Below are 21,042 nucleotides of genomic sequence, written 5' to 3'. Positions count from 1 at the left end.
CTTCCCCAAAACTAGGTCTTAGGTTTAATGCTAATAATAGAACCCAGCAGCCCAGGCCAGCCTAGATGTGTGTGGGGGCGGGGGGGACTCTGTTTGTGTGTGACCACAGAGAGGTCTCTGAGTGCCACCTCTGGCACCCATGCCATAGGTTCGCCATCATTGTCATAGGACATAGAAAAACAGAATCAAGGCGGGCTTTGAGACTGTGCAAGTCTGCACATTTGGCTATGAGATGCATTCGGTCCCCTGTCGTCTGTTTCAGCCCATTCAGGCAGCTGGTGGGACCTAACACAGCCAGTGGGATGGTCCGATTTATTCAGAAGATTCAGTCTTTGAGCCCCATCAGGGCCAGCAAAGGCAGACGAGCTTTACTTATTCCAGGGATGATTGCTGCACTACAGTTGCATGAGAACCCAAAGAGGAACCTAGTTTGTGTATTTTTTGCTCTTGAGTTATAATCCTATGTAAAACTTGGTATGCTTGAGCCTGAGAGATACATAAACTGAAAAGCAGATGTCATCGTAAAACATTTTATAGAAACATTTTATAGAAACATATTGTGTGGAATTATCTAGTAACAGCCTCTGTGTGTGTGTGACTATGTGGTTCTGGATTATGGTGGCACCCCTAAACATGCAACCGTCACCTCCAGACTCAGATCAAGGAGGATCAAGATTGGCAGCCATAGAGCGACTTCGCCTCCATAAATCTGTCCAAGCCTGTCCCAGTGACCCAATCTCTGGAAGCCTTGACTCCTCTTTTGGGGCTGCTATATTTCTTCTATCAATGCCTGGATAAAGGCAGGAGGAGAGGGGAAAGTGCATAAGAGCATAAGAACAAGCCAGCTGGATCAGAGCAGAGTCCATCTGGTCCAGCTCTCTGCTACTCGCAGTGGCCCACCAGGTGCCTTTGGGAGCTCACGTGCAGGAGGTGAAAGCAAGGGCCTTCTGCGCCTGTTGCTCCCGATCACCTGGTCTGCTAAGGCATTTACAATCTCAGATCAAAGAGGATCAAGCTTGGTAACCATACATCGACTTCATAAATCTGTCCAAGCTCCTTTTAAAGCTATCCAGGTCAGTGGCCATCACCCCCTCCTGTGGCAGCATCTTCCAAACACCAATCACACGTTGCGTGAAGAAGTGTTTCCTTTTATTAGTCCTAATTCTCCCCCGCAGCATTTTCAATGAATGCCCCCTGGTTCTAGTATTGTGAGAAAGAGAGAAAAAATGTCTCTCTGTCAACGTTTTCTACCCCATGCATAATTTTATAGACTTCAATCATATCCCCCCTCAGCCGTCTCCTCTCCAAACTAAAGAGTCCCAAACGCTGCAGCCTCTCCTCCTAAGGAAGGTGCTCCAATCCTTCAACCATCCTCGTTACCCTTTTTTTTTTTGGTTCTTTTTTTCTATGTGGAGCAGAAGACATCCTGCAAGGTTGAAATGTCCTGATAATAAATGAATGCAATAAATAGAATTCATGGGTGATGGGGGGGGGGGGGAAAGGGGCCCTGCCCCCCCCCCCTTACGCAGACCCAGCCAAGCAGCAAGAACCCCTTTGCTTGCAAGAGCTGCGCAAACAGAAGCTTGCCAAAGAGGACACGCCCCCCTCCCCTGTCCTCCCCGCTGTGGCTCCGCCCAGGTCTTTTGGTCCAATCAGAAGCAGTCAGGCGAGCGAGGCGGAAGTTGCCCGGGGAACATGGCGGAGAGGAGCGGCGAGAGGCGCGCGCGGGAGGTACACGTGGGTCGGGGAGGAGGGGAGGAAGCCGGCGGGCGAGGGGTTAACGGATCCCAAGGGCGGCTGGGTCAGGGGGAAGCGCTGCGGCTGGCACGTGGGAATGTCGCCCTGGCTGGGTCAAAGGGGTGCATCGCCAGGCTAGTCTCCAGTGGGCTCACAGCCTGGCTTCTGCTTGGTCGGTCTTCCGAGGTAGACTGGCCTGGGACATGGAGGCTTTACTCTCAGATGTGGCGACCAGATGTGGCTTTACTCTCAGCTGGGCGCCTTGAACGAGTTCAGAAATGTTCTTAAGACCAGAAGAGGCGAGAACCCCTTTGCTTGCGAGAGCTGCACAAGCAGGCTGGACGCGCCCCCTTTCCCGTTTCTGCTTTGCAAAGGTGAACTAACGTGGAAATGAAGGGGGGGGGGGGACCAGCTGAGGGACCTGAAGATAAAGCCGTGGTGTGACCGCACTTGGAGTCCTGTGTTCACTTCTGGTCGCCACATCTCAAAAAAGGATATCGAAGAGATAGAAAAAAGTGCAGAGAAGGGCAACGAGGACGATTGAGGGACTGGAGCACCTTCCTTATGAGGAGAGGCTGCAGCGTTTGGGACTCTTTAGTTTGGAGAGGAGACGTCTGAGGGGGGATATGATTGAAGTCTATAAAATTATGCATGGGGTAGAAAATGTGGACAGAGAGAAATTTTTCTCTCTTTCTCACAATACTAGAACCAGGGGGCATCCGTTGAAAATGCTGGGCGGAAGAATCAGGACTAATAAAAGGAAACACTTCTTCACGCCACGTGTGATTGGTGTTTGGAATATGCTGCCACAGGAGGTGGTGATGGCCACTCACCTGGATAGCTTTAAAAGGGGCTTGGACAGATTTATGGAGGAGAAGTCAATCTCTGGCTACCAATCTTGATCTGAGATTGCAAATGCCTTAGCACACAGGTGTCAAACTCGCGGCCCTCCAGATGTTATGGACTACAGTTCCCATCATCCCCTGCCAGCATCATGCTGGCAGGGGATGATGGGAACTGTAGTCCATAACATCTGGAGGGCCCCGAGTTTGACACCTATGTGCAGACCAGGTGCTCGGGAGCAGCAGCAGGCCCTTGCTTTCACATCCTGCAGGTGAGCTCCCAAAGGCACCTGGTGGGCCACTGCGAGTAGCAGAGTGCTGGATTAGATTGACTCTGGTCTGATCCAGCAGTCTCGTTCTTATGTTCTTAAGAGATCAAGGTGCCCCTCAAGGCCCAGTGTTAGGGCTGTCAGCCTCCAGGTGGGACCTAGGGATCCCACAGAATTGCAACTGATCTCCAGACTACGGAGATCTGTTGCCTTGGAGGAAATGAATGCTTTAGAAGGTGGGCTCTGTGACATTGTACCCTTCCCCAGCCTTCATCCCTCCAAATCTCTAGGAACTGGCAACTCTACCCCCCAGTCCCCTTGCTGGTGGCCAGTGGAGTCCTGGCAGCCATACCCAGTGTTCTGTTTTCTCCAGGGAGCAGCGGTGGCGTGGGAGGTTAAAAGCTCGTGTATCTAATCTGGAGGAACCGGGTCTGATTCCCCGCTCTGCCGCCTGAGCTGTGGAGGCTTATCTGGGGAATTCAGATTAGCCTGTGCACTCCCACCCACGCCAGCTGGGTGACCTTGGGCTAGTCACAGCTTCTTGGAGCTCTCTCAGCCCCACCTACCTCACAGGGTGTTTGTTGTGAGGGGGGAAGGGCAAGGAGATTTTCAGCCCCTTTGAGTCTCCTGCAGGAGAGAAAGGGGGGATGTAAATCCAAACTCTTCTTCTAACAGCGTCCAGCAAGGTACCTTTGGAGAAGCCCACAAGCAGGGTTGAATGCAGCAACTTTTCACGTTCTTGTCTACCCAATAGCAGCTGGTATTGAGAGAGGAGAGGCAAAATTAGGTGTTTCAGGCCATGATCTTAAGACCTTTCCTTATAAGCATCTTGTGTGAAGGGTAGGCCAAATATTCAGATTCTAAATAGTGCCAGCATCCAGCTGCGCTCTTTGCCTTCTATGGAAAAGCATTAAAAAACACAAACAATTTGTTGATACTACCCTGTTTCCCCGAATATAAGACATCCCCGAAAAATAAGACGTAGTAGAGGTTTTGCTGAAGTGGGAAATATAAGGCATTCCCTAAAAGTAAGTTTTTGTTTGGAAGCATGCCTGACGAACAGAACACAGAAATATCCCCCGAAAATAAGACATAGCGCATCTTTGGGAGAAAAAATTAATATAAGACACTATCTTATTTTCGGGGAAACACGGTAAGGTTGATGCTACTAAGGTTGATCAAGTGTCTTGACAGTGTATCTCAGTGTCCCATCTGGTGTATTTGCTTAGTGGAAAATTACCAGTGGACCCAGCCTTCCTGGTGTAACCCTCTTTGCAGGGTGGTTGTGAATAAAATGTGGGAAAGAATCACACATGTGCTATTTGGAGGGACAGTGGAATAAAAGGGGAACTCCATTTCATAATTAAGAAGAGCAGAAAAGTTGGATTTATATCCCCCCTTTCTCTCCTGTAAGGAGACTCAAAGGGGCTTACAAACTCCTTTCCCCCTCACAACAAACACCCTGGGAGGTAGGTGGGGCTGAGAGAGCTCCCAGAAGCTGTGACTAGCCCAAGGTCATCCAGCTGATGCGTGTTGGAGTGCACAGGCTACTCTGAATTCCCCAGATAAGCCTCCACAGCTTAAGCGGCAGAGCTGGGAATCAAACCCAGTTCCTCCAGATTAGAGTACCCCTGCCCTTAACCACTATGCCACTGCTGCTCCAACTGCTGCACCACTGCTCTTAATTCTATGACCACTGCCAAAGATTGAATGTGGACACAGGATCTTATCCAAGGATACTCAGAATACCAGATCCTTTATAAGATCAGGGTTGCAGACAGAGTATGAATCTGACTAAGATAGATAACTTCCATGTGCAAAAAACTTTGAATAATGGGAGACCATGCCATGTGGAGGAAGGTGTGTGTTTTGTGTGAAGCTTCCACTAATGTATACCCCTCAAGATTGTTTTCTCTGACTGGCTGAGGCTCCAGGAACTGAGTCCAAAAGATCTTTGCCAGTTCCATCTACTGGGGATGCCAAGGACTGAACTGGGAATGTTCTGCATTCAGAGCGGGTGCTAAGCCACTGAGAAGTGTTCAAGAAAGATAATCCACAGCAAAACTCTACAACCAGTGGTGGGATCCAAAATTTTTAGTAGCAGGTTCCCATGGTGGTGGGATTCAAACTGTGGCTTAGCGCCACTGGGGCTGGGCGGGGCACGACGGGGGCGTGGCCGAGCATTCCGGGGGCGGGGCATTCCTGGGTGGGGCTGTGGCAAGGACGCAGCCGCTGTGCCGGTCCTTGGGCGGGAAACGAATGCACGCAGGCGCAGGCTGCCACGCACGCCGGTGCACCTCCTGCTAGACTGCTTCCAGTTCTGCGCGCTACTGCTGAGAGGAGGGGTGTAACTAAGGCAAAAATCACATGGCAAAATCACCAATTAGTAACCCCCTCTCGGCACACAAATAATTAGTAACCTACTCTCGGGAACCTGTGAGAACCTGCTGGATCCCATCTCTGTCTACAACCAACACGCTTGATGGATCCCTGCAAAGGTGGCTTCAATGCCGAGGGTTGTAGAGCTTTGCAGTGGACGTTCTTTCTTGAACTCATCCAGGAGGATATGCCAGGAATCCCCTTGTGTACACTAGTTGCTGCAATTTCTAACTCCATCTTTCTTCTCTAGGGTGAAGAAAGGAAGATTGACTGGCGGAAATGGAAGCAAGGAAGTAAGGCAGCTTTTGGGGGCCCTGGATATCTTCTGCCTCGTAAATCTTCCTAAAACGGCCACCTGAATTTGTCAAAAGCAAGCCTCTTTGGTTCAAGGTGGTAATTCCACCATTTGGCACGTTCAAAACCCGGAAACATCCTTTTGGGCAGTGATGGGGGTTTTCCAGAAGAATGACATCAGAAAATATTCCTGAAAATCTTCTGATAAATGGAGCATGAATTAATTGAACATGTTTATATTTTGTAAATAAAATGTCAGTGTACCCAATGTTTAATTTTGAGTCCCGGTCATAACCAATGCATGCTCTGAAATATCTGGGAAAAAAACCAAATCAATTGTGGTTTAAATGTTCCATTCAAACAGAGCAGGGTCAGCCAAAGTTAGTACTTGAGTGAGAGACCACCAAAGAAGTCCAAGGTTGCTACGCAGAGGCGAGTAATGGCAAATGTCTCTTGCCTTGCCATGAGATGGCTGTGACTTGATTACATTTTATTTTAATAATTACTGTTGTTCCCTTACATTAATTTAAGGGGGGAAACAAAGGCATAGAAAAATGTTGACATGCTTAATTTTAGCGCAGCCCAAGAATTATGCTTGGTATTCCTTGGAGGGAGTTGTCCACCTGTCTATATAATGTATCTCTGGAGGAGCTGGGGACCTTCACTTTCCATGGCGTCATTTTCTTTACTGGTTAGTTCCATATCAGATTGGTGACTGTAATATCCGTTCCCACTATCTCTAAGAGTGCAATGTCAACACTAGCCTAAATACTAAGAAATCCACACATTGCACTCTGACTGTATCCAATCTTATATATTGATCTGACATATAATTAATCAACTTAACACTTCTATTTGTATTTACATTTCCTCCATTTCTCTGACAGAGTTCTTCAAGATACAGTATAAGCCTTCCAACACTTATAACTAAACACTTATAACTAAGGAGAGCAGCAGTGGCGTAGGAGGTTAAGAGCTCGTGTATCTAATCTGGAGGAACCGGGTTTGATTCCCAGCTCTGCTGCCTGAGCTGTGGAGGCTTATCTGGGGAATTCAGATTAGCCTGTACACTCCCACACGCCAGCTGGGTGACCTTGGGCTAGTCACAGCTTCTCGGAGCTCTCTCAGCCCCACCCACCTCACAGGGTGTTTGTTGTGAGGGGGGAAGGGCAAGGAGATTGTCAGCCCCTTTGAGTCTCCTGCAGGAGAGAAAGGGGGGATATAAATCCAAACTCTTCTTCTTCTTCTTCTAAACATAAACAACCACTTAGTCCATTCAATTCCTGCCGATTCTTTTTTCAGAGACAAAGCTTCAGTTTCATATTGTCCATATTCCACTTCTGTAGGTTCTACATAAAAACGTTTCGTGCGTAGAGAACGTTTTTCGTGCGTCTTCCTCAGTATGGACTGTTAGTATGTTCAATCACAGTTCCAACAATTCTTTGAGGCTTCTAATGGGTGTATTGGCTCTCTATTATGAGTTGCCCGCTCCCATCTCTGCCTTTCGTTTCTCCTTGTAAATAAAATGTCAACTAGTGTACACAAGGATGTTCCTGGCATATCCTCCTGGATGAGTTCAAGAAAGAATGGACTATGTGGTTGTTTATGTTTAGTTATAAGTGTTGGAAGACTTATACTGTATCTTGTAATATCCGTTCTACCATGTGAGGGAATGTTAGCTTTGGGTTTGTTCTGATCTGTGCAGCCTACGTGAATAACTGGGTTTTTTTTAAATTGGGATTGTTACGTGTCTTTGTGGTTTTATTCTTCCCAACGGCCATTTACGGAGCAATAGAACAGACAAGTTCTCTCACAGTTCCTAGGGCTTATCATGTAATACTTTCATTGCAGCTATGAAACTGCCAGACTTTCCTAACCTTCTCTTGGCTGTGATACTTATTCATTGTTGTTAATTTTATCAGTGACTCTTTAGAATTGGGAAATTTTTTGCTCCACATCTCTGCTTTTGAGTATATTTTTACTAAAGTTTTGGAAAACACCTGCTGTTAAGAACATAAGAACAAGCCGGCTGGATCAGACCAGAGTCCATCTAGTCCAGCACTCTGCTACTCGCAGTGGCCCACCAGGTGCCTTTGGGAGCTCACGTGCAGGATGTGAAAGCAATGGCCTTCTGCTGCTGCTGCTGCTGCTGCTGCTCCCGAGCACCTGGACTGCTAAGGCATTTGCAATCTGAGATCAAGGAAGATCAAGATTGGTAGCCATAGATCGACTTCTCCTCCATAAATCTGTCCAAGCCCCTTTTAAAGCTATCCAGGTTAGTGGCCATCACCACCTCCTGTGGCAGCATATTCCAAACACCAATCACACGTTGTGTGAAGAAGTGTTTCCTTTTATTAGTCCTAATTCTTCCCCCCAGCATTTTCAATGGATGCCCCCTGGTTCTAGTATTGTGAGAAAGAGAGAAAAAAATGTTGAATGTGCTGTGGTGCTAGTGTGGGAGAGAATGGGAAGAGATGCAGAAAAAGGCATTCCAAATATTCCAGTGGTTGAATTATTTTCTCCTTCCCAGTAAGGAGAAGCGAAAGAGTTTGGGGATTCTTGGTTTGATAATAAGACAAATGGGGAACATGGTCAGGGCGTATAAAACAATAGATGATGTGGAGAAAGTGGTTGAAGAGAACTTGTTTTCCTTTTCTCAAACTGCCAAACTTATGGGGAAAGGCTTCCCATGAAATTGGTAGGCAGGCAAAAACATGGTTTGTTCAGTGCAGAAATAACTTGTGCAACTCACTGCTACATAATGCGGGAGATGGCTGCTTGCATAGGTGCTACCCTGTTTCCCTGAATATAAGACATCCCCGGAAAATAAGACGTAGTCGAGGTTTTGCTGAAGTGCGAAATATAAGGCATCCCCCAAAAGTAAGACGTAGCAAAGTTTTTGTTTGGAAGCATGCCTGACGAACTGAATACAGAAATATAAGACATCCCCTGAAAATAAGACATAGCGCATCATTGGGAGCAAAAATTAATATAAGACACTGTCTTATATTCGGGGAAACACGGTAGCACAGACGGCTGCTGGCAAATGGGGATTATGCAGAACCATGGATGACAGATTTGTGGGAGGTTGGATGTGCTTAGCGAGAGCATTTGACCTTTGGGGAAAAAAAGCAGTCTTTGATTTCTTGATTCCCAATAATTCCAGCATCCTCTACCTTTTGAGTAATGTTTAAATCCCAGCAGTGGTACCTGCCCTTTTTACCTTGACATGTTTCCTGCATCCTTTCTTTACCTGTTCCAGAAAAGGAGGAGAAGAAAAAATGGAAGGAGATAAAGCTGCTGAGAAAATTGGAAAAGAAGAGAATGCAGGAGCTGGTGGAGAAACAGAAAGAAGAGGCGAAGCCCGAGGAAGACAAAGGTAGCTCTTTCTGTGAACGTGGTAGAAGTTGGATCGAGTACCAGATTGTTTAGGGAAGGGGCGGCAGCTCAGAGGAAGATGTTGTGCGTGCAGATGGTCCTGGATTCAATCGCTTGCATTGCCAGCAAAGAAAAGCAGGGGGTCAGGTGATACATGATATGAGAAATATTGAGAGAGAGATTGGGTCAGCAAATTTTTCTGTTGGAGCGAGTATGCTCCCTATCTGCAGATTTAAGTATCCACAGACAGGATACATATGGGAATTAGACAGTGGCGTAGCGCCAGGGGGGCACGCAATGCACCGGGCGTGCGCTGGTGCGGGGGTGTGGCAGGGGCACAGGGTGCACGCGTGCCCCAGGCATGGTTCCCCCTCGCCCCAGCCCTGGAATTAAATATATAGATGCTCCTTGAGGCAGGGAGCAGCAGTGGCATAGGAGGTTAAGAGCTCGTGTATCTAATCTGGAGGAACCGGGTTTGATTCCCAGCTCTGCTGCCTGAGCTGTGGAGGCTTCTCTGGGGAATTCAGGTTAGCCTGTGCACTCCCACAAACGCCAGCTGGGTGACCTTGGGCTAGCCCAGTTCTTTGGAGCTCTCTCAGCCCCACCCACCTCACAGGGTGTTCGTTGTGAGGGGGGAAGGGCAAGGAGATTGTCAGCCCCTTTGAGTCTCCTGCAGGAGAGAAAGAGGGGATATAAATCCAAACTCTTCTTCTTCACAAAAAAACCCCCCTCCAAAGTGGGTCTCCCCAAAGATTTCAAAATATAAACATGCACTTTTTTTAAAAAAATAAAAAACCTCATGTAACAGATAAATGAAAGAGAAAACAGCCAAAACACGCAACACATCTAATGACGTATGTAGCGAGATAACATTGTGCTTCAATATATTTTTCCAAATAATTAAATAATAGCCTAGAATGGACTGCTAGACTGAATGATGTTCGGGTGACTGATCCAAACGGCTGTTTATGTACTAGAGTCTAGGAATCATTTTTGGCAGATTCTGCCTTTGCAATCTTAATGCCTTTTCTTTCTTTTTTTAGGGCGTCACTATACGGTCAGTGTTGCCCTTCCGGGCTCCATTCTCAACAACGCGCAGTCACCAGAGCTACGAACTTACCTCGCTGGCCAGATTGCCAGGGCCTGCACCATCTTCTGCGTGGACGAGATTGTGGTGTTCGATGAACAAGGAGAAGATCCAAAGTGAGAACTCGCTGTGTTTGGTTACTGAGGTGACCCTCGGCCCCAGCCCCTGTACCAGTTTTCACTTCCGTTAGGTTGTTTTTGCGTGGAACACAAGAGTGGAAACAGGATCTGTTGCCCATGGTATAGAGCAGGCCTGAAAAGAGGCTCTGCGTGGACAGAACTCTCCAGCTGACCATAACATCTGCTGGTTCCTGGCAATGTGATGCAATGATCAGAAAACACTGTTTCACACCCTCTTTTTTCACTTCTGGTGACTTGCTCTTTTTCTGGCAGTGTGGGAGTTTTTTCTTGCAACATCAGGAGAATAAGTTACCATATATACTCGTGTATAAGTCGAGTTTTTCAGCACATTTTTTTGTGCTGAAAAAGCCCCCCTCGACTTATACACGAGTCAGCTGTTAAATTTTTTTAGGGTTTTTACTTTGTCAGCCTCCAGGGGGCGCAGTTTTTAGGCTAGTAGCACCACAATTTCAGAATATTATCAGGTGACACTTCTGATGATACCTGCCAAGTTTGGTAAAGTTTGGTTCAGGGGGTCCAAAGTTATGGACCTCCAAAAGGGGTGCCCCAATGGGAGCTAATAGTAGATGGGGCTACATTTTGAGGGTCCATAACTTTGGACCCCTTGAACCAAACTTCACCAGACCTGGGTGGTATCATCAGGATAATCTCTTGCTGATACCAGCCAGGTTTGGTGATGTTTGGTTCAGGGGGTCCAAAGTTATGGATCCCCAAAATGGGTGCCCCAACCCCCATTGTTTCCAATGGGAGCTAAAAGTAGATGGGACTACATTTTTTGTACTTTTAAAGTTATTGTTGAGACCATATTGTTTTTGTTGACCCTCTTTTCCACTTACAGAGCTAGTTTAGTGTTTTTCTTTGAAATAAATATTCAAAAACATTTAACCTACTGAAGCTTCAATTAATGTAATTTTATTGGTATCTATTTCTATTTTTGAAATTTACCAGTAGCTGCTGCATTTCCCACCCTCGACTTATATGCGAGTCAATAAGTTTTCCCAGTTTTTTGTGGTAAAATTAGGTGCCTCGACTTATATCTTGGTCGACTTATCTATGAGTATATCATTGTAATCATTGCTGTACAACTTCGTTGATTCTTGTGATATAAGAAGAATTCCCATCGGTTGGAAATGGGGAGAGAGAGCATGCAGAGAGGCTGGGCTGGAATGGGCCCGGGGCCTGACTTGTTAGAACTGATAGCCACTACAGTCAGATGGTGACTTCTGGATGAACTGGGCCTATATTTTTCTATCGCATTCCCTACAAATAAAAAAATAATTAGCAAGTCTTAGGTTTGAACATAATCTCTGCCACGAACTGGATAACCTGGGACCAGCTGTTTCTCTTCACCCTGCCCCAGTGATGGTAATAATACCCCATCTTATCTGATTGTTGAAAGTATTTCAGTGTAATATACACGTAGTTCTTTAATCATGAAAGCATGTTGTATAATTAAGATTAAATAATAACAATATTTCTCTACCAAATCAGTCACATTTGGTCCTGTGCCAGATAAAATGTGGAGCTAGGTGTTTTCTCATACAATGGTCTCCACAGAGGGAAGCAATCCAGAAGCCTTTGGGTGGAACAGAGAACCTGTGGATCTTTGTGCGTGCAGAACTTGCACCGGGGTTGTTTGCTCCACAGTGGGGTTTTCCAGCGTTTCTTTTCATTTACACCATATTCCTGCCAAGCCACCATTTTGCCTTCCTGGCATTCTTCCTTGTTTCTGCAACTTTCAATGGGGGAGATTGCTTACCCCCTTTTTTTTGGGGGGGGGGAGGGGCATTTCAGTGGTTTAGCACTCCCGCATGAGACCTACGTTGATTACAATTAAAAGAATCATAAAGAACCCACACTGCTCCTTCTGAAATGCCAACTGGTGTTTTGTCATTGGGGACAGGGGGGAGGAGCAGGAAACCCAAAGGAAGCTCTGCTCTCCCTGCAGAGGGAGACAAAGGGCGATTCCGCACACGAGTAAAATAGGTTCGACCCAGTTCCCTGAGAAGGGTACTAACCTAGGTCGAAGCCATTGTTGTTCCCCACTGCCACCAGCTTGATCCCAACTCAGAGGGCGGAATCATCCTGTGCCTCTTCGCCACTTCGTTCTGATTGGCTACTGGTCTACGGCCATGTTCCGTCTATCCCCACACACGTTATAAAAAAAACTGCCACAGGAATGGAGGGACGAAGGTGGCGTTTTTTGATTGGCCAGCTGTACGCATGCCCGAAACACTCAGCTGTGATAGGCTGAATGGGGGACTCCTGGCACCAGAGATTCTGCACTTTACTGGAATCGAGCTAAGTTCGAGCATCGTTCCCTGAAAAAGGAGTAGTTCCCAACTGGAGTTGGAAATTTGACGGTTACACGCGAGTGAAGCTGGTACAAGGCTCAGAGTTGATCCAGGGGGTTGTGCGCGAGACACGCATAGGTCGAACGCAGCTCGAACTTAGGTCGATAACGCAAGTGCGGAATCGACCAAAAAGTCACACTTTAACTGGTTTGGAAAACTGCATGGAGAGTCTGATCTGAAGAGCAGTAAGTTCTGAAGTTCTGAAGAGGGGAAAATGTGTGCAGAACTGAGGATCCAACCCAAAGGGAATGTACGCTGAATGAGAAGGAGGCCACAAGTGTGTAAACGGCTCACGGTTTGAAAGGTTTGTTCTGTTTTTTTTCCTTTCAGGACTGTCGAAGGAGAATTTGAGGGGATCAAGAAGAGAGGGCATGCCTGTGTTCAACTGGCCCGGATTTTGCAGTATCTGGAGTGTCCACAGTGAGTCTCACAGGAGAGCTGTGAAAAAATCTGAATAGTTTCAATATTGCTGAGGGATCTTGTGCAGATTGTTCAGGGCGAAAAGAGTAAGAAATCAGCATCTTGGAAAGGGACGGAGAATTTATTTATTTATTTATTCTTTAGACTTTCATACCGCCATATCCCCGAAGGGCTCCGGGCGGTGCACAACATACAGTTGTAGTACAGTCATAGGACAATCATAAAATAGCTAAAACCTATAAAAGCAGCGATAAAACAATGAAAACTAGATAGAAAAGATATAAAAATTATAAGTGGCGTCCGACAACCCCATTTTTAAAAAATCCTCTCCTAAGAGGGAGGGGCGGCGAGTCCCATAAGATGATAAGAGGCCCAGGTGTAAAAAGCCAAAGGAAATGGGGGGGGGGGGAGCACCATCAGCGGCCGGTCCCTCCAAAGGCCCGGCGGAACAGCTCCGTCTTACAGGCCCTGCAGAACTCACGGAATTGATGCTGTTTCAAAGGTTTGGTTGGTTTACCGGATGATCTTGGTAGCTATGCCTATTCACATAATCTGGTCCAGATTAACGGTTCATCTGGTCTTTTTGCTGTGGTGCTCAGCTAGATGCCTCTGGAAGTCTGCAGGTGGGGCATGAAAATAATAGTCCTTGATGCAGTCCGTTTCCTAGCAAATACTTTTCCTAGCAAATACTGCCTCTGAACATGGAGGTTTCATCTAGCAATCATGGCTGATAGCCACTTAGTGGATCTGTCCTCCATGAAGTTGTCTCATCTCTTTTCAACGCCATCTAAGCTAGCAGCTGCAAATGCATCTTGTGGCAGTGAGTTCCATCTGTTCCATGGTACATGGATTGTTGGTCGTGAACTGACTGCCCATCAATTGCATTTGTTGGTTTTAATTTCCTGTTATACAGGACAGGGAGGGAAAATCCTCCATGCCGTGCATAATTTTATACACCTGTATCAAATCTCCTCCCTCTTTCCAGTGGTCTTCTCTTCAAACTAAAAGTCCCAAATCTTTCAGTTCTGAAAGAATGCTACTCCAGTCCTTTCCTTGTTTTGATTGCCCCAAATGAACAGAATGTGGCTTTCTTGTTTTCTTTATGAACAGATACCTAAGGAAATCTTTTTTCCCCAAACACCAGGATCTGCAGTTTGCAGGTAAGGCTTAAAGCCGTCATTCATTCATTCATTCATTCATTCATTCATTCATTCATTCATTCATTCATTCATTCATTCATTCATTCATTCATTCATTCATTCATTCATTCATTCATGGGTTTTGTATACCGCCCTATCCCTGAAGGGCTCTGGGCGGTGCACAACATAATTTCCTCATACAGCATATACAAACAAAACCCCATTAAAATTAAATGTAAAACACAGCGGTAAATTTAATAAAGATGGCGTCAGCAATTGTCCTAGACTTTACCCATTGTCCTAGACCAGGGGTCGGCAACCTGCGGCTCCAGAGCCGCATGCGGCTCTTTTGTCGTTGTACCGCGGCTCCGTGGCTGGTCAGCCAATGAGGAGTGGGGGGAGCCGCGGCCGCTGCCAATCACCAGGTTCTGGACAGTCCCCCGTCCGGACCAACCTTCACCAGTCTGGTGCGGGGAGGAGGAGATAAAACGGGCCAGCGGAGGTGGGCGCAGTTTGGTTGTTGAGCCCAGGCCTGGCGCGCACCTGTTGCTACCGCTGCTGCTGCGATCTGCCAGGAGGAGCCGTGCGTGCCCGGGTGAGGGGCGGCTGCAAAGATAGACTGGCGGCGGCGCTTCCCCGTCGACTACAGTAAGCAACCCGACTCGGGGAGGAGCCGAGGCCCCGCTCCAGAGAAAAGCCCCGGTGGCCCCAGGAGCCCCAGAGCCGGGAGGCTGCGTGGCATAGAGATTAAGTGGGAGCCTAGAGGGGGGGCACCGCCCGCAGCAACGCATGCTGGCCCACTTAGGATCTGGAGTTATTCGAGCCGCAGGCAGGGTGAGGCGACCTACCAGCAGAAGCGTCGAGAGGCGGAAGGCTAAAGGTGGAAGATCCGGGGAAGAGAGAAGGAGAAAGGAGGGGCGGTCCGGGAGGCTTTGGCATGGCGCCTTTGACAAAAAAGTGAAATAAAAATCAAGGAGATTCTGGACAATAGCTGTGCTGGCATTTAAAGCGAAGCGGCGAGGAGTCAAACGGTGGGAAATCTCAGCCTTCCGTTCCAGCTCCCCCCATGTCTAAAGACCCAGAATCGCCTTTCCTCCTCCCCCAAATTTGTCTATTAGGTGTTTGGATCAAAGCAGCTGGTCTCTTCCACCAAAGATGGGGCAGGTTTGGGGCACTGAGGCCCTACCTGGTGAGGTGGAGATCTTAAGGATTTAGTGAATAGGTCCAGAAATGTGGGTCCCGGGGGTATGATGTGAAACTGGGCCCCAGGCATATCCAGGCTAAGCGATGGAGAAGGAGTGACAGGGAAGCTGGGAGGAGAGGACATATGGGGCTTGGAAGCAGAGAGAAGAAGGGGGATGGGAAATGTAGGCGAATTTGTGGGTCAAGTTGATTCTCTGTTTGTAAACTGCTGCAATCACCTTTGAACAGAGTCACGATACCAAATGGATCTACTGAGGGTTGCAGACTAGGGAATCCCTGCAAAAAAGTTTTTTTTGTTTTGTTTTTTTAAATATCAGAGATAAACAATACTGGGATTTCTGCTGCACACCCAGTCTGCATTTTGAATCACGTTCACTGCACCATTTTAAATGTCAAAAAAGTATTTGCGGCTCCCAAGTGTTTTCTTTTCTGTGGAAAACGGGTCCAAATGGCTCTTTGGGTGAGAAAGGTTCCCTACCCCTGTCCTAGACCAGTGGTGGCGAACCTTTGGCACTCCAGATGTTATGGACTACAATTCCCATCAGCCCCTGCCAGCATGGCCAATTGGCTATGCTGGCAAGGACTGACGGGAATTGTAGTCGATAACATCTGGAGTGCCAAAGGTTCGCCACCACTGTCCTAGACTTTACCCGGTCTCCACCATGGACAGTGGGCACAATGCCAGCAGTTCGGGTTTGTGCTCCTGTTTTGCTCCATGGGCATAAGGAGCTTTCTCCGACCCTGGCCTCCTCCCTGCTTTTGCTTCCGCCCAAGTGGCCCTGTTGCGAGCCCCTCCCAGTTTGGAGCTCCTCCTGATGGTCAGCTGAGGTCCCTTCTCTAGGCTCGTTCCTTTTCAGTTATTTCATACATTCTTTCATCCGTGGCCCAACTTGCCTGCTGTCTCTTGCTTGTGATTCTCCCTTCCTATCCCCTCTGCCCATTTGCTGATCCGTGACTGTCTACCACCACCTGTATCCTAGTTGTGCGGAAGGCTGCTATCTCACTGGGCAGACACGGGGTTGTTTTGGGGTATGGGCACTGCCGTTGGGAAACTGCAAGGATGCCATGTTTTGTAGCAGAAATTGGCCGTAATAATTCCTTAGAGATCACCTCGTGCCAGAAAGCAACCTCTGGTTCCTCGCTGTGCCAAAAATCATGGGTCCGCATAGTGCAGTGGTGGCGAACCTATGGCACGGTCAATTGGCCATGCTGGCAGGGGCTGATGGGAATTGTAGTCCATGAACATCTGGAGTGCCATAGGTTCGCCACCATGGGCATAGTGGCACCCAACCATACCTTTCCAAGCACTTGTTTGTAGAAAAAGTGGGGGAGGGCTTCTGATTGGCTGTTGGAGATCTGCAGATTAAAATAACTTTGTTTTTGGGCAGCTGCCACTACAGTGTTGGCTTTATTCTCCCTCACTCCTCTTTCCCAGTAGATTAGTCTTATCCCCTGCGGCACTTGGACTTCCTTTGTTTATGTAGTTGGCTCTGCTGAGTTTTGCTGAGCCTGGCAACGGGTAGGAGAGCTGGGACCTGGACACGGGGGAGTGACATTGCTAGGTCACCTCCTGGTAAAACCCAGAAGTGACAACGGAGGCTCCACGAATCACCAGACCATGGTAAAACCCAGGGGCGTAACGAGGCAAACTGTAGCTCTGGGCAAAACCTGAGTTGGATCCCCCCACCCCCCCATGGGCAGCCACTCCACCATGACCAAATTTTTTTTGCACCAGGACATTGATGCATGCAGAGGGTGCATTTTTAGACATATCAACACCACAATTTCAGCGTGTCCTCAGGAGACTGTCCTTATGCTACCCCCCAAGTTTAGTGAGGTTTGGTTCAAGGAGTCCAAAGTTATGGACTCCCAAAGGGGGTGCCCCATCCCCTATTGTTTCCAATGGGAGCTAATAGGAGATGGGGGCAACAGTTATGATGGCCCATAACTTTGGCCCCCCTGAACCAAACTGCACCAAACTTGGGGGGTGGCATAAGGACAGTCTCCTGATGATACTCTGAAATTTTGGTATCGCTAGCCTACAAACTGCACCCCCTGCAGGCCAAAAATGGAAAACTACTAAAATACCCAAAAACGAACCCTGCATTTTGATGCCCTCCACAAGGTGGTGCCCTGGGCAGCTGCCCACCTTGCCCAATGGGCATTACGCCCCTGGTAAAACCATAGAGTTTCCTCTGATTGTTGGAGCTGCCCTGTCACCACAGTCCTGGTTTAACCCAGAGGTGATGTACTAATGTTATTGTTCTTTATTTTTCTCTCACCACCACTCAGAGCAGCAGGTGGGCAGCAGGGCTTGCTGGCAGAAGGTTTCTTATCATAGCAGGAGGCCTGGCAATCCTGGCTCCACCTCCCAGGGTGGCCATTTTGGACTGGCTCCGCCTCTCTAGGCGGCCATTTTGTGGTTGTGACCACCAACCACCCTATGTCAGAATTCCTGAGGGGCCCACAGGCTCAAAAAGGTTGGGGACCCCCGCCATAAATTCTCTTCCTTCCAGTTAATTGGGGGGGGGGGGGGTGGGGGGGGGGGGGGGTGTCGGGGGGGGGGGGGGGTGGGGGGGGTGGGGGGTGGGGGGGGGGGGGGGTGGGGGGGGGGGGGTCGGGTGGGGGGGGGGGGGGGGGGGGGGGGGGGGGGGTGGGGGGGGGGGGGGGGGGGGGGGGGGGGGGGTGGGGGGGGGGGGGGGTGGGGGGGGGGGGGGGTGGGGGGGGGGGGGGGTGGGGGGGGGGGGGGGTGGGGGGGGGGGGGGGTGGGGGGGGGGGGGGGTGGGGGGGGGGGGGGGTGGGGGGGGGGGGGGGTGGGGGGGGGGGGGGGTGGGGGGGGGGGGGGGTGGGGGGGGGGGGGGGTGGGGGGGGGGGGGGGTGGGGGGGGGGGGGGGTGGGGGGGGGGGGGGGTGGGGGGGGGGGGGGGTGGGGGGGGGGGGGGGTGGGGGGGGGGGGGGGTGGGGGGGGGGGGGGGTGGGGGGGGGGGGGGGTGGGGGGGGGGGGGGGTGGGGGGGGGGGGGGGTGGGGGGGGGGGGGGGTGGGGGGGGGGGGGGGTGGGGGGGGGGGGGGGTGGGGGGGGGGGGGGGTGGGGGGGGGGGGGGGTGGGGGGGGGGGGGGGTGGGGGGGGGGGGGGGTGGGGGGGGGGGGGGGTGGGGGGGGGGGGGGGTGGGGGGGGGGGGGGGTGGGGGGGGGGGGGGGTGGGGGGGGGGGGGGGTGGGGGGGGGGGGGGGTGGGGGGGGGGGGGGGTGGGGGGGGGGGGGGGTGGGGGGGGGGGGGGGTGGGGGGGGGGGGGGGTGGGGGGGGGGGGGGGTGGGGGGGGGGGGGGGTGGGGGGGGGGGGGGGTGGGGGGGGGGGGGGGTGGGGGGGGGGGGGGGTGGGGGGGGGGGGGGGTGGGGGGGGGGGGGGGTGGGGGGGGGGGGGGGTGGGGGGGGGGGGGGGTGGGGGGGGGGGGGGGTGGGGGGGGGGGGGGGTGGGGGGGGGGGGGGGTGGGGGGGGGGGGGGGTGGGGGGGGGGGGGGGTGGGGGGGGGGGGGGGTGGGGGGGGGGGGGGGTGGGGGGGGGGGGGGGTGGGGGGGGGGGGGGGTGGGGGGGGGGGGGGGTGGGGGGGGGGGGGGGTGGGGGGGGGGGGGGGTGGGGGGGGGGGGGGGTGGGGGGGGGGGGGGGTGGGGGGGGGGGGGGGTGGGGGGGGGGGGGGGTGGGGGGGGGGGGGGGTGGGGGGGGGGGGGGGTGGGGGGGGGGGGGGGTGGGGGGGGGGGGGGGTGGGGGGGGGGGGGGGTGGGGGGGGGGGGGGGTGGGGGGGGGGGGGGGTGGGGGGGGGGGGGGGTGGGGGGGGGGGGGGGTGGGGGGGGGGGGGGGTGGGGGGGGGGGGGGGTGGGGGGGGGGGGGGGTGGGGGGGGGGGGGGGTGGGGGGGGGGGGGGGTGGGGGGGGGGGGGGGTGGGGGGGGGGGGGGGTGGGGGGGGGGGGGGGTGGGGGGGGGGGGGGGTGGGGGGGGGGGGGGGTGGGGGGGGGGGGGGGTGGGGGGGGGGGGGGGTGGGGGGGGGGGGGGGTGGGGGGGGGGGGGGGTGGGGGGGGGGGGGGGTGGGGGGGGGGGGGGGTGGGGGGGGGGGGGGGTGGGGGGGGGGGGGGGTGGGGGGGGGGGGGGGTGGGGGGGGGGGGGGGTGGGGGGGGGGGGGGGTGGGGGGGGGGGGGGGTGGGGGGGGGGGGGGGTGGGGGGGGGGGGGGGTGGGGGGGGGGGGGGGTGGGGGGGGGGGGGGGTGGGGGGGGGGGGGGGTGGGGGGGGGGGGGGGTGGGGGGGGGGGGGGGTGGGGGGGGGGGGGGGTGGGGGGGGGGGGGGGTGGGGGGGGGGGGGGGTGGGGGGGGGGGGGGGTGGGGGGGGGGGGGGGTGGGGGGGGGGGGGGGTGGGGGGGGGGGGGGGTGGGGGGGGGGGGGGGTGGGGGGGGGGGGGGGTGGGGGGGGGGGGGGGTGGGGGGGGGGGGGGGTGGGGGGGGGGGGGGGTGGGGGGGGGGGGGGGTGGGGGGGGGGGGGGGTGGGGGGGGGGGGGGGTGGGGGGGGGGGGGGGTGGGGGGGGGGGGGGGTGGGGGGGGGGGGGGGTGGGGGGGGGGGGGGGTGGGGGGGGGGGGGGGTGGGGGGGGGGGGGGGTGGGGGGGGGGGGGGGTGGGGGGGGGGGGGGGTGGGGGGGGGGGGGGGTGGGGGGGGGGGGGGGTGGGGGGGGGGGGGGGTGGGGGGGGGGGGGGGTGGGGGGGGGGGGGGGTGGGGGGGGGGGGGGGTGGGGGGGGGGGGGGGTGGGGGGGGGGGGGGGTGGGGGGGGGGGGGGGTGGGGGGGGGGGGGGGTGGGGGGGGGGGGGGGTGGGGGGGGGGGGGGGTGGGGGGGGGGGGGGGTGGGGGGGGGGGGGGGTGGGGGGGGGGGGGGGTGGGGGGGGGGGGGGGTGGGGGGGGGGGGGGGTGGGGGGGGGGGGGGGTGGGGGGGGGGGGGGGTGGGGGGGGGGGGGGGTGGGGGGGGGGGGGGGTGGGGGGGGGGGGGGGTGGGGGGGGGGGGGGGTGGGGGGGGGGGGGGGTGGGGGGGGGGGGGGGTGGGGGGGGGGGGGGGTGGGGGGGGGGGGGGGTGGGGGGGGGGGGGGGTGGGGGGGGGGGGGGGTGGGGGGGGGGGGGGGTGGGGGGGGGGGGGGGTGGGGGGGGGGGGGGGTGGGGGGGGGGGGGGGTGGGGGGGGGGGGGGGTGGGGGGGGGGGGGGGTGGGGGGGGGGGGGGGTGGGGGGGGGGGGGGGTGGGGGGGGGGGGGGGTGGGGGGGGGGGGGGGTGGGGGGGGGGGGGGGTGGGGGGGGGGGGGGGTGGGGGGGGGGGGGGGTGGGGGGGGGGGGGGGTGGGGGGGGGGGGGGGTGGGGGGGGGGGGGGGTGGGGGGGGGGGGGGGTGGGGGGGGGGGGGGGTGGGGGGGGGGGGGGGTGGGGGGGGGGGGGGGTGGGGGGGGGGGGGGGTGGGGGGGGGGGGGGGTGGGGGGGGGGGGGGGTGGGGGGGGGGGGGGGTGGGGGGGGGGGGGGGTGGGGGGGGGGGGGGGTGGGGGGGGGGGGGGGTGGGGGGGGGGGGGGGTGGGGGGGGGGGGGGGTGGGGGGGGGGGGGGGTGGGGGGGGGGGGGGGTGGGGGGGGGGGGGGGTGGGGGGGGGGGGGGGTGGGGGGGGGGGGGGGTGGGGGGGGGGGGGGGTGGGGGGGGGGGGGGGTGGGGGGGGGGGGGGGTGGGGGGGGGGGGGGGTGGGGGGGGGGGGGGGTGGGGGGGGGGGGGGGTGGGGGGGGGGGGGGGTGGGGGGGGG

The 21,042-nt window shown here is 55.0% G+C and overlaps 1 protein-coding gene across 1 annotated transcript in view; it reads left to right on the top strand.

The window, feature by feature from the left end:
• Positions 1-1,844: 1,844 nt before the first annotated feature.
• Positions 1,845-21,042, top strand: part of SPOUT1 (SPOUT domain containing methyltransferase 1) — a 27,942-nt gene continuing 8,744 nt past the window's right edge. Inside the window, exons 1-6 of the mRNA XM_048512173.1 lie at positions 1,845-2,111; positions 5,478-5,520; positions 8,784-8,900; positions 9,943-10,102; positions 12,811-12,900; positions 14,011-14,060. Of these exons, the coding sequence (XP_048368130.1) occupies positions 2,016-2,111; positions 5,478-5,520; positions 8,784-8,900; positions 9,943-10,102; positions 12,811-12,900; positions 14,011-14,060 (556 nt within the window). The 5' untranslated portion in view covers positions 1,845-2,015. The remainder of the gene's footprint in view (positions 2,112-5,477; positions 5,521-8,783; positions 8,901-9,942; positions 10,103-12,810; positions 12,901-14,010; positions 14,061-21,042) is intronic.

Source organism: Sphaerodactylus townsendi, linkage group LG12, assembly GCF_021028975.2.
Source record: "Sphaerodactylus townsendi isolate TG3544 linkage group LG12, MPM_Stown_v2.3, whole genome shotgun sequence".
In the NCBI taxonomy this organism is placed as follows: Eukaryota; Metazoa; Chordata; class Lepidosauria; order Squamata; family Sphaerodactylidae; genus Sphaerodactylus; species Sphaerodactylus townsendi.
This window is presented reverse-complemented; position numbering and strand designations above follow the sequence as displayed.